Genomic DNA, 14,366 nt, shown 5'->3' with positions numbered 1-14,366 from the left:
AGGATGACTTTGAATCCTGGTCTGTCTCCACCATGCCCAGCCCTAGCATAGTTTAGAGTAAACTATGTGGAGGCAGGAAGAACAGGAATTCAGTCAGCCGTGGCCACATGAGACCCTGACTCAAAAGAGAGTTACAGAAGTGCCACGGAAACAGAACCGGGCAGACAAGTCGTCTCTTAGATACATTAACTCTCCAGAACTTTGCTGTTTGCTTTCTAACACCACTGAAGGCCCGAGGAGCCGCCTCTACACTTGTCTGCTGGGAGGATCCAAGCTGGTTCCCGCCGCCTAGCCTCCCGGAAGAGGAGGTGCCTGCTCCAAGGCCTCCGGGGCGTGGCCGCTATCCAGTGTGCGTTCCTGTCCATCTACTTGGTCCTGGTCAGGAGCTGCCGCAGGTGTGCACGGATCCCAGGTGGGTGGGCAAGAAGCAAGGGTTTGGGTATTGCATGGAGAGACCAAAGTGGCGTTCAGCACAGGCGCTCCGGGCGTCCACAACCTCCAACCAGGGTTTCCCCCATCTTCTCCCTGCTACCCAGCTTGCAACAGGGAATCCTGATAGCTACCGCTCTGAGCTTACTGCTACCCTGGGTCAGTAAGGGAGTTGAGCCTTGCTGGGTGCGCCAAGACCCCTTTGGAAGCACTTCCATTATGTCTGGCAAGAACCTGGAAATTTGAGTTTTTCAAATGGAAGTTAAGCGGGGGCTTACACCCCAGCGGCATCTTCACCACACCCTCTACCCCAACAGGGTCGGAGCTTCCACCATGGGATGGGCAGGGGATGCAAGCTGCACACCGCGTCCGCCTATACGGCCTCGGCCCGCGTCCGAGCGCCGCGTGGTCACTGTGATCTTCCTCGGCCTGCTACTCGACCTCCTGGCCTTCACGCTGTTGCTACCTCTGCTGCCAGGGCTCCTGGAGAGCCATGGCCGAGAACAAGTGAGCCCCTCCCCCAAGGCGGAAGCACTCCCCCTGCCCAGCCTGCTAGACTCACGCAGCTGGAGTTGCTTTCCTTATCATCTAGGACCCCCTCTATGGCTCCTGGCAGCGCGGCGTAGACTGGTTTGCCACAGCCATCGGAATGCCAGCCGAGAAGAGGTACAACAGTGTCCTGTTTGGAGGTATGTCCCTGCGTGCCAGGCTGGGGCCCACAAACCCTTTTCTCTGAGAGCTAGTTCCTTCTGAGCTCTTAGTCAATCCTCCCCTTCACTGGGTTCCTGCCAGGCTGGTTCTTTCCTGCAGAGCCTCCTTCGACTAGCAGGTCGGTTTTTTTCACTGAGGCCACCTGGGCTTGAGTTGATGGCCTGTGAGTGTAAGACTCGATGTGGTCTACACTCTAGGATTGATCCACATGGCTAAAGCCACCAGTGATGCTGACCTCTGTCTCTCAGGTCTCATTGGCTCAGCCTTCTCCCTCCTTCAGTTCTTCTCTGCACCACTCACCGGAGCTGCCTCTGATTGCCTGGGGAGGCGCCCAGTAATGTTGCTGTCCCTGGTAAGTCCCTGGATCCAGGTGCCCACAGAGAGAAGAGAACCAGCTGTGGGTTCCTGCCAGCAATAGGCTCTCATCCCTTCTAGAGGGACCTCTGATCTGGTGTTATACCAAGCTAAATACACCTAAGGAAGGCATGGGGACACAAGTGGCCCGGGTCTGAGGGTGTTATATGTGTTTACCTGTTTTACTGTTGGCCTTTCCTGGCTTTAAGTGACCGTTCCTGCCACTTGGCCTCCACCCATTGGCAGACAGGTTTGGCCATCTCCTATGCAGTATGGGCTGCCTCTCGGAGCTTTACAGCCTTCTTGGCCTCCCGGGTGATAGGAGGCATCAGCAAGGGGAATGTTAGCCTCTCCACAGCCATCGTTGCTGACCTGGGCTCACCTCCAACCCGCAGTCAAGGCATGGTGAGTGAACAGACCCAGGGAACAAGGATTGATGTCTGGGCTTGGGTCTCTGTGCCCAGATCAAGCCATCTTTTCCCTAGGCAGTCATCGGGGTAGCCTTCTCCCTGGCCTTTACTGTGGGCCCCATGCTCGGAGCATTTTTGTCTGTGGAAATGGTGCCCTGGATCAGCTTACTCTTTGCGGTCTCCGACGTGTTGTTCATCTTCTGCTTCTTGCCAGAGACACTGCCCCAGGAGAAGCGGGTAGGTCCAGTTCCAGGGGTAAGGGCTCCTTCTGTAGGTATGAAGGGGTTCCCTTTATTTGTGCCAGTGCCAAGGAGATTGGCTTGCCCTCAAGCTGCTAACATTGCAGCACCTTGTAGGTTCCCTGGATCTTTGCCCCTAAGGTCTCAGGTTTGCCTTCCCGGGGAGTGAGGTGACCATCCTAGCCCATAGGCTGCCAGGTCACATGCTTCCAGACTCTTGGCCAGCCTTCACTTTCCTCCACAGGCCCCCTCAGTCACCCTGGGCTTCCATGCTGCTGCCAACTTGCTCAGCCCCCTGGCCCTGCTTCGTTTTGCAGCTGTCACCCACCGTCAAGATCCGCCTGCTGAGGACAGTAAGGAAGCTCACACTCATTGAGCTTGGTGTTCCAACTACACAGCATGAACAAAGATCAACCTGTGGTCTGTGTTGACTTGCAGGACTCAGAAGCCTACGTCGATTGGGTCTGGTCTACTTCCTCTACCTCTTCCTGTTCTCAGGCCTGGAGTACACGCTCAGCTTCCTTGCACACCAGCGCTTCCATTTCAGCAGGTAGGTGCCCATGTTAGCTAGGCTCTGCTTTAAGGCTCAGACCCCAGGTCCACATGCACTAGCATCCTGGCCTTGCCCATCCCCCAGGCAGTTGGTGGCCTAGGGGGCTGGGTGCTCACCCTCCACCTCCTAGCCTGCAGCAGGGCAAGATGTTTTTCTTCATCGGCCTCACCATGGCCACCATACAGGGCACCTACGCCCGACGGATCAGCCCTGGCAAGGAAGTTGCAGCTGTGAAGCGGGTAAGGGACTTACTTCCTCTACAGTTCAGGACAGGTGGTGCTCTTGACTCTGGCAGGAACTGGTCTTGAGGTTTCTGTTTTCCCCAGGCAATGTTGCTCCTAGTGCCAGCCTTTCTCTTCATTGGTTGGGGACACTCACTGCCCATGTTGGGCTTGGGGCTGCTGCTCTACTCTTTTGGTGAGTGGGACCCGCCAGGGCTGGTGTGGGCAACCCCATGCCTCTCCTGGGCTGACATGTGCCCCTCAATATTCTCCCACCAGCCGCTGCTGTTGTGGTACCTGGTCTGTCCACTGTGGTCTCCAGCTATGGTGAGAGTCCTCCCCCAAAGACTACTCAGGGTACGAGAGGGCCAGTTGGCATCTGACAAGTCTACTCCTCTCAGGTTCTCCAGGGCAGAAAGGCACAATCATGGGCATACTGCGGAGCCTCGGCGCTCTTGGTAGGGCACTGGGACCCATGGTGGCTGCCTCAGGTAAGTAAGTGCTGCAGGGTGGCACCCCAGGCTCGCTGTGTCCCTCCTGCAGCCACTCTAGCTGCCTGCACTGCTCAGTCCTGGCAGCTGAGGCACACGGGCAGGAACGGGGCTAACAGAAGCCTGTGTGAGCACCGATCTCTCCACAGTGTACTGGCTGGCTGGAGCCCAGGTCTGCTTCACTGTGTGTGCCGGACTCTTTTTACTCCCCTTCTTTCTCCTGCGGAAGCTGAGGCACCCAGAGCAGACTTTCAAGGAGGAGTAGCTGAGCTGCCACACCCTGTCTTCAGGAACCTGGGCCAGGATCACTCTCCACTCCTATCCCACTCCTTCCTCCAGGTCCAGGAAGGCTTGCCACCCCCATCCCCGCCCCCATATGGCATCCCAGCAGGAAACCTGGGCAGCTTTTTTCTTACTCCAAAGCCTTTGAGGCTTCTGATTGTTTTTATCTGTCATCCTTCTGAATGACCAATAAAGCAGCTATTTTGTACCAAGTGCCTTTCTTTTTGTCTTACTATTATTTGACAGTTTCATAGTAAATGTTATCTGATACTATATATACCCCATTGCCCTCTTGATGAAGCTCTTTCCAACAACTTTGGTGGCCCACTGGAATTTAATTAGTGTAGATATGCTGTGGTGTTATATACTAGAACATGGGCCACATTACAGGAGAAAATGACTTCCCCCCTCCAGCAACCTTAACTTCTGATGGCTCATCCTTAGGGAAGGGTGAGACCTACCAAGATCCTCCCCCATCAGTAAATGGAATGTCACCAGGCTCAAATTTCATTATATGCCCTTCTGCATCAGAAAAGGCAGTTACAAGTCCAAGGTAAAAAAGACTCCAACAGTTCATAGTTATTGGTGACATCTGGTTAAGAAATAAAGACCTGGGCTGGAGAAATGGCTCAGTGATTAAGAGCACTGCACTTCCAGAGGTCCCAGGTTCAATTCCCAGCACCCACATGGTAGCTCACAACTGTCTGTAACTCCAGTTCCAGGTGATCTAACACCCTCATACAGACATAATGCAGGAAAAACACCAATGCGCATAAAAATAAATCTTTAAAAAACAGAGAAAAATAGTTTCTCAGTTCTTAACACAAGACAAACTCTTAGAAAACCTATTTTAGAGCAAATAAGATGGCCTAGTGGATAAGGAGGGCATCTGTCACCAAGCCTAATGACATAAGGTTGATCCCCAGAACCCACATGGTAGACAACACACTCGCTCAGGTTTTCCTCTGACCTCCAAGCACACAACATAAAACACACATGCCTAGACACACACACACATACATGCAGCTAAATAAACTACAGGAACCAAGACATCAAAATATAAAACTGCCTCCCAACCTTAGACAAGGAAACTGCTTAAAGACTTTATTTGTGAGTAAAACCTGTTACAACGAGGAAAGGGCACACAGGACCAGTCCTCCAAGTCTGTCCATATATGCAACGATATTTCATGTGTAATACAAAGAATTAGACTACAAAAGTGAGAGGTCATTGCATATGGTGGGATAAAGGACGGGGCGGGAGGGAGGATGAGGAAGAGTCCGGAAGAGTGAAATCAGGACTAGGGTGACAAAGTGAGACAATCATTGCAGCAGGCTGTGGGGTCCTGCTTGGTGCCTGGTCGGGAGGGTCACATGGCTCAGTCCACACCCTAGCACCTGCTCTACAGAGGCCCAATGCCCACAGGGGTATCTAGGGCTCCAGCAGGCTTCCTCACTCCTAGTCAGGCTGGCAGTGGCAGCTCCCAGAACAGTCCCCCCCTTTTCAGGATTCTACCTGACCACCCTGCATTTCCCACTAAGCAGGTTCAAGCCCTTTTCTAGGGATGAAAGTAAAAATTCACAATAGGATGGATCAAGAAAGTCATGGGCTCCAAGAATGATGCAAGACATTAATTAGTTGGCACCTTTCCAAGGCTGGCTTCTACCATGAGTGACCTTTTATGAAAGTCAGGGCATCTTTCTAACTGAGTTAAGATCCCTGTTCCATTACAAAACCTTCCCACACAAGTCAAGAGTATTCTGCATTCTGTCACAAGCTCTACAACAAAAAATAAAAGAAAAAGTGGCCTGTTCAAATTCACAGTCAAAAGATAGGCTAAATTGCAAACCCACTGAAAGAAAGTTCTAGAAAGGACTCTTCCCCCTCCTGGTATCTGTTCCCTATGATGGGAATCCAAGACTCCAGTAAGATAAACTATGAACGCCTGAATCTGGTTTTGGTCATGGGGTCACCAGTTAGACCATGCATAGCATTGTGCTGGGTGTACACAGGGTCGCTCACTGCTAGGGCAGCAGGCTCAACCCACAACTTTAAGGCAGCCACAGTGCCCTGGGCCGCTGATGGACATGAGAGTGTTTTCTCAGACCATGGCTGGATTCCCTGTGTATGGGGATAACTGGCATCACCGAGCAGAGGATGCCAGCAGAAGCCAAGTCCAAATCAGCCACCTGAGACTCCACAGGGCAGAGGGAAACCAAGCAGACAACTCGATATTCACGACAGAAGGAGAGTGAGCGGCAAGGCTCAGGAGGGTGACGCTGTAACCAGAGCTGGCAGAAGCCTCCGATGCCTTCCAGCCAGGACCAGGATTCAGTGTCCCCCTCCTGCAGGGGGGCACAACTCAGAGGTGCAGGCTAAGCCCATCTCCCACAGAACCCAAGGCCCAGGGTGGGGGGTTGAACATCCACTCAGCACTGGTGAAGGGGCTGACCACACATGGAAAGTGGCTCTAGTTACATGGAGGTCTTGGCTTTTTGCATTCCATTACACAAGAGGACAGAACACAAGACGAGAAAGGGAATCCTGGCAGAGTCAGGATTAGACATGACAGTGTGCAGGGTGGGCCTTCAGGAGTCACTCTTCTTCTTGCTCTTCTTCAGGAAGGAAGGGGTGCGGAACTTCTTCTTCTTTTTGGATGGGGACTTGCCTGGAGACCCATCGCTGCCAGGGTCCATGGGAGACCCCTCCTCGGTGGTAGGGGAGGCTACCTCTTCAGCCCCTTGAGCTGAAGCTGAGGCTGGCTCAGGGTCAGCCTCAGCAAGGGGCTGAATGGGCTCTGGGGAAGCACGGACTTCCTCCTCCACTGCTGGGAAGCCAAGTGCTTCTGAAGGCTCATCAGGGGAGAGGTCAGGGAGAGTTAGCTTGAAGGTGGTGGCATCACTGTCATCCCTGGATGTCGGCTCCTGGGGAAGGTCTGATGGTGATGGTGAGAGAGATGGATTAAAATCTGGACAGAGCAGCTGGAAATAAGAGCACTGGCCAGAGCTCCCAACTTGTGGCAGTTTCTAGATACTCCCTAGACCAGAAACTTGACACATAGTGCACTCTACTGTATAGCTAGATATAGCACATGTTATAAAACCTCCAAATCTCAGAGGGGTTCTAGTACCTTCTCATGAAGAACTTACTGTCAAAACCAGACTGACAGGGCCAGAGCCTGCCACTTCTACAAACAGACCCCATCAGGCCATGCTACTCTGCTGGACAACAAAGAGAGGTCTGCTGTGTCCTGTGTCCAGGACTTAAGTCTAAATTTTGTTCTACAACATTCAGTCTCCCCCAAGGCAGCCAGCAGAAAACCAGAAGTCAACTATCAGATTCCATATGCAATAAAATAAAACTATAGTTAGCTACAAAATACCTGTAAGGCAAGCTGCCTTCACAACTTGAATAGCTAAACATAAGGAGCAAAATGTAACAGAGGGCAGGTTTCCATCTAGGGCACAACACATTTCTACACTGACAAGGGGACACCAGTAGTGTAGACATTCAGTCTGTAAAATGATAAGCAATTGGAGTGTTAGGCAACACCAAACCATTTAGTACTTAAAAATCAAGCCAAAGATCAGAACCAAGAGCAGCCGAGCTAAGCATGGGTTAGGAGCAGCCTGGCCACTAAAGGCTCCAGGCCTCAAACATGAGTGCTTAGGCTTTGGAGACTGGAGACAGAAGCCCCCAGAGAGCACCCTGATGGCTATCCTGACCCAGAATAATTGGCAGAGAGCAGACTGCAGGCCCATAGGCTCCACACACCCTAGCACTGGGACTCTCTCCAGCCCACTAAGCTGCCAGTCCCAACTTAAGCACAGGTCCAAACAAGCCTCCAAAAACAGGGTGGCAGAATCCACCCTGTCAGAACCCAGTCCACATTTACTCCTGACCCCTTCTGGCAAAAGCTCCCCGCCAAGCAATCAAGAAATATTCTCAAAGGTTAAGAATGCTTTCTGTGGCCCAGGGTATTTGGGGCAGCATTATGATAGGGGCCAGGAACATCCTGGAAGGTGATGTCACTTTTCAGCAGTCTAGTGACCAAGGAGGCCACTGAGAAACTGAGTACATTAGTTAATAAGGTCCTCTGTTTTTACTTTGGGTATACAGAAAACATACACAACACAGAAGCGGGAAGGCAAGGCACAGCAAGCGCAAGCACCTGGTTAGAGCAGAGGCAGGCGCGGGTACTTACTAGGGCAACAGGTACTCTTTAGCACATCCGTCTCCTGCTGTAAGGCGGCCACAAGAAAGAAAGCACAAGTAGAGAATCTATGCATTCAGTCACAGCCATCGGGTTACATAAGAAGGAAGGCCAAGCCACTCTTATAGACCACAGACTGGGCTGAGGGGAGCCAGGAGACACAGACACACATGGGAGACTAAGGGACACACGTGTCACGTGTCGAACCCACACATACATGCGGTGGTCTGAGAGGCAGAAGGGGCAAATACAGCACTCTCAGGGGACTCATTAATGCAGCAGGTCTAGAGTCCTGCAGTCTCCACACAACTGAAAGCACCAAGGGGCCACCAAACCTCTGTCAATGCTGGGAGGTGTGCAGGCAAAGGGTAAACTGACATGACAAGATGTGGGGACACTCCCTGAAGTTGGCCCTCCCCCACTCACAACAGCTCAAAAACTTGACTCAGGTTTCCCAGGACGGAGCAGGTACAGAAGAAACAGCCGAGGTTTCTGGAGCTGTGTGCGGCACTGGCTTTGTGGAATGCACACTTCTTCATCCATGGTAATGAAATGACTGCCACGCTCCATTACCAGCACACACGAGCCATGCACCCTTTCACAGCAGGGCTGACACCAGGCCTCCCAACAGGACTCACCTTCTTCCAGCTTGACAGGAGTGCTGGGGGGAGTGCTGGGGACAGCTGGCTGACCTGGGGGACACTTTTCTTTCTGCTCCCCTGTCTCGTCCAGATTATCTACAGATGGAAACAGTAAGCACAGGCACAGTGATGCAGTTCAGGACCCACCCCTTCCCCAGCAGCACAGCAGCAGGGTCCTTGCCCTGCAGGCTGCACCTCCGGAGTCAGCTGGACCCCCAGACTGGAATCTTTTTCTTTTTTCTTTTTTTGATTTTTTTCGAGACAGTGTTTCTTTGTGTAGTTTTGTAGACTAGGCTGGCCTTGAATTCACAGAGATCTGCCTGCCTCTGCCTCCCGAGTGCTGGGATTAAAGGTGTGTGCCACCACCATCAGGCTCTGCTTTTTTCTATACAACTGAGGTACTGACTGAATTTCAAAAACTTAACCAGTTGTGGCCTCCAATTAGCAAATACCCTGCCTCAGCTTCTCAGGTGCCAGAACTACAGACATGAGCCACCACACTTGGTTAATTTCTACCCTTCTTACAATGACAGTCTTCAGGGCAAAAAGATGGCTTAGAAGGTAAAACTTCTGCACAGCCTGTCTACCCAAATTAAATCCTGGGAACACATAATGGAAAGCAACAACCCCACAGGTTGTCAGTCCCAACCTTCATGCCCCATGTGTACACCTACACTCACATATACACACATAAAATAACTACTTATTCAAAGAGAATCTTCCAAAACTGCCCTGTGACTGACTGCTAGACATGTCCTCTGTGAGTGAGAAGCCCCTCTGGCTGCAAAATAACACCTGTTCACAGTCAACCAGGAAGTCACACTAGCATTATATAAGGTTTTAGTAACCCTGGCTGTTCTGGAACTCACTCTGTAGACTCACTCTGGCTTCAAACTCAGATTCGACTGTGTCTGCCTCCTGAGTGCTGGTAATAAAGGCGTGTACCATCAACACCCTATGGCCACCCCTGCACAGGGATATTCCCAACATTCTAATTCACAGCCCATACTCACAGGAGACGGGGTATGAAGAAAAGGACTATGCTCCAAGTGCCAACCTATGACAACCACTGTAATAAAGACAGAGCACAGTGCAACCAAGAGCCTCAAATGCTCAGAACTGAAAATCATGCTGGAAAATGGTGGTGCACACCTTTAATCCCCGCACTTAGAAGGCAGAAGCAGAATCCTCAGGCCAGCCTAGTCTATAGAAGGAGTTCCAGGACAGCCAGGGCTACACAGAGAAACCCTGTCTGGAAACAAACAAACAACCCAACAACAACAACAAAAAACTGAAAATTACAGACCCTGGCCCAATCCCAGATTTTGCCATGAACATACCCTGTTCTGGTAGAGCTATTCCCCCCCAGCTGCAGACTCCCTGCTCCAGTCACTGGAAACCAGACAACTCCCAGGGACTTTAAGGATGAGCTCAGATGTCTGCATGCATAGCATCTGGGACAGTGCCTGCCCCTGCACTGATTAGTTATGACCAATTAGCATTAATGAATCAGGAGGCCTCAGGAAAACTTTTGGCAGAAATACTGCATGAATAAAAAGTATCTCTTAAACATAGTATTTAAGCTGTCTTTCACAATAACTAATCCTAAAACTAGTAAGTGATGGCAAATGCACAGAAATCCTAAATGGCCAGTTCTACACAAACCCCAGAGAGAGGACCAACCTGAGTGCCGTGTCCTCTAACTCTCTCGTCACTGCAGCTTCTGGAAGAGCAAAGCTGCAGCTCTAGTTTTAGCCTGGTCTGGGCAGAAGTCCCTCTACATACACTGTGTCATGATGGCACACACGTGTCTGGACACATCACTGCAGAGTGTCCCATCTTGACAAACACCACTATCAGTGTGTTTAACTTTGTAATTCTTTCCTTCCAGCCCACATGACTGGAGCAGGGCCATGAGAGCATACTGCTCAGGTCTTAACCAGACAAGATTTGTGCTTGGTGTACAAGCCTTTTCTCACACAGAGGCCTTCAGACACTCCTGCTCTCTGGAGATCTCAGAGCACTCACCTTCAGAGCCCTTCTCACACACAGAGAGGCCTTCAGACACTCCTGCTCTCTGGAGATCTCAGAGCACTCACCTTCAGAGCCCTTCTCACACACAGAGAGGCCTTCAGACACTCCTGCTCTCTGGAGATCTCAGAGCACTCACCTTCAGAGCCCTTCTGCTTGCGCTCCACCTCTCGGCGGTACTCCTCTAGTTCACGGTCTGTGAGCGTGTTGAAGGGGTTGGGGCCTGTGGTGCTCACAATTACATGGGGCTGGTATTCTTTCTCAATGATGGCTTTGGAGGCTGTCACCAGCTCCCCCTGTGGATCAAAGAGATTGGTATGCAGGAGCCTGACCTGGTGGGACCACCCTCCTCCCAGGAACACAGCAGGCAGGGGGAGGTGGGGGCTTTCCAGGAGCACACAGACATAAGACTGTACCACTTGGTCCTATGGGACCTCCCTCCTCCTGAGCAAACAGTAGCAGGGGGTGGAGGTCTTTTTCAGAAGCACACAATAATTCCAGGACCACACTGCTAGGGCCCATGGCCAATGTAGACTTCAAAAGCAAAGACACTAAGGTACAGAGCCACAGGCACAGACACCCATGGGGAGCAGCCTCTTCTGCCCCTGCAAACAGGAATGGCAGAGGACTATGCCTGAACAACCAGAACAAAGTGTGTGAAGATTTGCTTACGTTCTTTGTTGTGTTTTGTTTTTGGAGGCAGGGTCTCACCATGTGGCTCTGGCTGTCCTGGAGTTTACTATGTAGACCGGGCTGTCCTCGAACTCAGATTCACTTGCCTCTGCCTCTTAAGTGCTGGTATTAAAGGTGTGCACCACCACCGCCTGGCCTGAGATTTACTTAGGAACTTGAAGTTTAACAAGTTTTCTGCCCTTCTGACTGGTTTATTATACTGGTTTACAACCACAACCAGTTCCTGAACTTATCCCACAGCACTAAGAAGTAACAGAAGATCCCCAAACAGGAATCTGGAAACAGAGTGTAACACAAAAAAAACAAGCAAAGCACTAAGGCAGCTCTGACTACTACCCACAGTGGGAGCCAGAGGGCCCCACCCCACAGCCGGGGGGGGGTGGCCCTCAAGAGTTCAAGAACATGGCCCAGGAGACACAAACATGCACATGATGAAATGACAGCTATGAAAAGAGGTGTCCCAAACCATTCAGATGGTAGGCCTGGAGCCTCAGATTGCACACTGGCAAGTGGTGAACACCAGAGGGAGTCAGTGTCTTGGCAGTACTAGTTCCTAGGGACAGTCAACCCACACCAGCAACTAGTCTTCAGGCACTGGCTGGAGAAGCTGGTGTGTTTGGGTTGAATAGCGGACAAAGTATTTAGAGTACTCCGTGTGTGAATGGTGGCATAGACGCCCACAGGAGTGAAGGGCAAATATCCTGAATAGGCCCATTGTTGAAGAGCCTCATGGTGAAGGAACCTTCCTTAGGTCTTGCCTAAGGATGATTGGGTTTTCATTTATGAGTAGCCTACCCGCTGCAAGACAGAAAGGAATTTGAGTTCTGTCGCTTGCTAATGATGGCTGAACCAAGCCCCTTCCTGTCCAAAGGCCTTAGTCTGCCTTAATATTCACAAAAGGATCCTATTAGCAAGACTCTCCAAGCAACAACATTCTGTAAACACAGCAGTATGCTGGCAGCACCTGAGAGCTGCCATGTCCAAGTTCATGTAATCAAATGATAGCAGGTATCCACTCTCACTGAGACAGCAAGGCTTCTGCACCAAGTCCTGATGTCCTAGAGGACAAGCAAGACTCCCCTGCTGGATCAGATGGCCCTCAAGAAGCACACAGCAGGCCCTCCACCAGCCAACGGTGCTGATAAGATCAACTGTAAAAACATGTCAGGCCACCTCTGACTGAGCCTTGGCTGCAAGAAGGCAGGATCATGAAAGCTTGATACTGTCTCACTCCTGACCTATGATTGAAGCAAAGACTCCAAGGTGTGCACATCTGGGTTAGTGAGCAGACCTCTCAGAACAGCAGATTTTCATCTTCAGCTCACTCACCCATTTCCACTCCCAGAAGTGCTCTCTTTTCTCCTTAGGAGCTATTTCTGTTCCATCTTAAAAACCATGACTTTCTTCCTCTCTCCTCCTGCAGCTGCCAAGATTTTCACCTAACCTGTATTGCTTTTTTTAAATTCTTTTTTTTTTTTTTTTTTTTTTTTTTTTGGTTTTACGAGACAGGGTTTCTCTGTATTGTTTTGGAGGCTGTTGGTCCAGCCTGGCCTCGAACTCACAGAGATCCGCCTGCCTCTGCCTCCCGAGTGCTGGGATTAAAGGCGTGCACCACCACCGCCCAGCTCTTTTAAATTCTTAATAAAACAGCCCATGAGCTAGAGTGAGAGAGAGACACTCAGATCTGACTTTCACAGTACTGGGCCATGAACATGCTAGGCACATATTACAAGGTCAAAGAGTCCAAGAGACAGACTTACTCCCCTTGGCACTTATTTCTACCACACGGCATAAAGGGGAAGGCCCTAGTGAAGTGCCTGTAGACACAGGAAAACTCACAATACACAGACTGAACTTCAGAGTCCTTCCCTGCCATGGGCAGAGAGACGGCGCTATAGCTCTTTATACCCTTGTCTCTACCCCTTAATGCACCTGCAATAAAATTCAGAAGGTAGCCCAGATTTTTATAGGTTCCACTTTGGGCTGTGTGAAACTCAAGTAGAAAAGGCTCTGGTATTCCTTCTAGGCATAGAAGTTTAGATATAAGATGTGAGCGAAATATAAGAGTTCCAACTAATGAAACTCCTGAGCCTGGGGAAGGCAATCCCAGCACTGGACAAACAGCCATCAGCAAAAAGGAAAAGTCTAAGACTAAGCAATTCCTACCAAAAAAAACACAAGTTCCCAAGTCCCAAAACCCTGTTTCTCAAGTACTCAAAAGAGATATGTCTCCCTGTGCCTGCCTCTCTGAGAGGGCATGCTTAGGACACAGGAGTTTCTGAGCTATGAGCCAAACAGGAGTTTCTGAGCAACAAGAAAAGTAACTAATGCAGGGAACTTAATTTGTAAGAAGCTTACAAAATGGATGAGCAGCTGAGTAGAAGTGTGCCTGCCTATCATACAAGGCCCCATGTTCCATCCACAAGTCAACATGCTCCCCAACCCAACATAAATGAGCTGGGTTGGCCTGCACTATGCTCTCCTGTGCACACATGTGAACCTATTCAGATGGTAAAGACATGCCCTCGGAGCACCCACATGACCTTCTGAATAGAGCTAAGAACAAGAAATAAAGCTGTCACCGGATGAAGAACCAGTCCAAAACGCATGATCTAATGGACTTGGCTACCCTGAAGCTTTCCAAATAACCCCAACAAGTCAAAACCTATGAAATGCACCAGACCCAAAAGACAGAAGAGCAATTATGACTGTGACTATGTTGTAGCCCACAAAGTTAAAGGATCAGCCCATAGACTGCACCTAAGGCTTACAGATCACACACAACTTCACATACAGCAGATAAAGACTATTAACTGAGAGGCTCATATGACTTACAGCTCAAAGTACCAACAAGAAAAGCAAGCTGGAGGGTAAAGAGTATTCCCTCCCTGTTCTCTGGCAAATTCCTTCTAGAGGTATGTAGAAATAAATATAAAAGTGAGAAAACAAGACTCACTAAATTGATACATAAATATGAAAATATGCAAAAATACTGCTATTGTGAGAGATTCCAGGCAGGAATTAAGAAGCCCACTATTTATCTAATTTTATCTGGCAATGAGAACACCTTTTAAACAGTACTTGAACTTCACATCAAG

At 50.2% G+C, this 14,366-nt stretch overlaps 2 protein-coding genes across 17 annotated transcripts in view; one reads left to right on the top strand and one right to left on the bottom strand.

Moving 5' to 3' along the window:
• Nucleotides 1-236: 236 nt before the first annotated feature.
• On the top strand, nt 237-3,903 carry Mfsd10 (major facilitator superfamily domain containing 10). Of its 2 annotated transcripts, none has more exons than XM_013112430.3 (13): nt 237-395; nt 747-936; nt 1,022-1,118; nt 1,389-1,492; nt 1,741-1,899; nt 1,980-2,141; nt 2,388-2,496; nt 2,582-2,693; nt 2,827-2,935; nt 3,023-3,113; nt 3,197-3,244; nt 3,319-3,408; nt 3,558-3,903. In XM_013112430.3, the coding sequence occupies exons 2-13, from the start codon at nt 763-765 to the stop codon at nt 3,671-3,673; spliced, it is 1,371 nt and encodes a 456-aa protein (XP_012967884.1). In that variant the 5' UTR covers nt 237-395; nt 747-762; the 3' UTR covers nt 3,674-3,903. The 2 variants fall into 2 exon arrangements, with proteins under 2 accessions (XP_012967884.1, XP_005068921.1); XM_005068864.4 differs by having other exon boundaries at nt 253-412.
• An 876-nt stretch (nt 3,904-4,779) lies between these two features.
• Nucleotides 4,780-14,366, bottom strand: part of Add1 (adducin 1) — a 59,732-nt gene continuing 50,145 nt past the window's right edge. For 5 of the 15 annotated variants that reach the window (XM_040746925.1, XM_040746926.1, XM_040746928.1 and 2 more), the window contains 3 exons: nt 10,715-10,871; nt 8,542-8,640; nt 4,780-6,625 (listed from right to left, as the gene is read on the bottom strand). In XM_040746925.1, the coding sequence (XP_040602859.1) occupies nt 6,279-6,625; nt 8,542-8,640; nt 10,715-10,871 (603 nt within the window). In that variant the 3' untranslated portion in view covers nt 4,780-6,278. Of the gene's footprint in view, nt 6,626-7,893; nt 7,932-8,541; nt 8,641-10,714; nt 10,872-14,366 lie in introns of those variants that run through there. The other 10 variants (XM_040746931.1, XM_040746935.1, XM_040746934.1 and 7 more) reach the window with 4 other exon arrangements.

Source organism: Mesocricetus auratus, unplaced genomic scaffold, assembly GCF_017639785.1.
Source record: "Mesocricetus auratus isolate SY011 unplaced genomic scaffold, BCM_Maur_2.0 Super-Scaffold_100006, whole genome shotgun sequence".
Classification (NCBI taxonomy): domain Eukaryota; kingdom Metazoa; phylum Chordata; class Mammalia; order Rodentia; family Cricetidae; genus Mesocricetus; species Mesocricetus auratus.
The sequence above is the reverse complement of the archived record's forward strand: the minus strand, read 5'-3'. Positions and strand labels throughout refer to the sequence as shown.

Coding starts and splice junctions, on each gene's coding strand:
- Mfsd10 (XM_013112430.3), top strand. CDS start 763: ATGGGATGGGCAGGGGATGCAAGCTGCACACCGCGTCCGCCTATACGG. Junction 2,497..2,581: donor AGATCCGCCTGCTGAGGACA/GTAAGGAAGCTC, acceptor GTTGACTTGCAG/GACTCAGAAGCCTACGTCGA. Junction 2,936..3,022: donor AAGTTGCAGCTGTGAAGCGG/GTAAGGGACTTA, acceptor TGTTTTCCCCAG/GCAATGTTGCTCCTAGTGCC.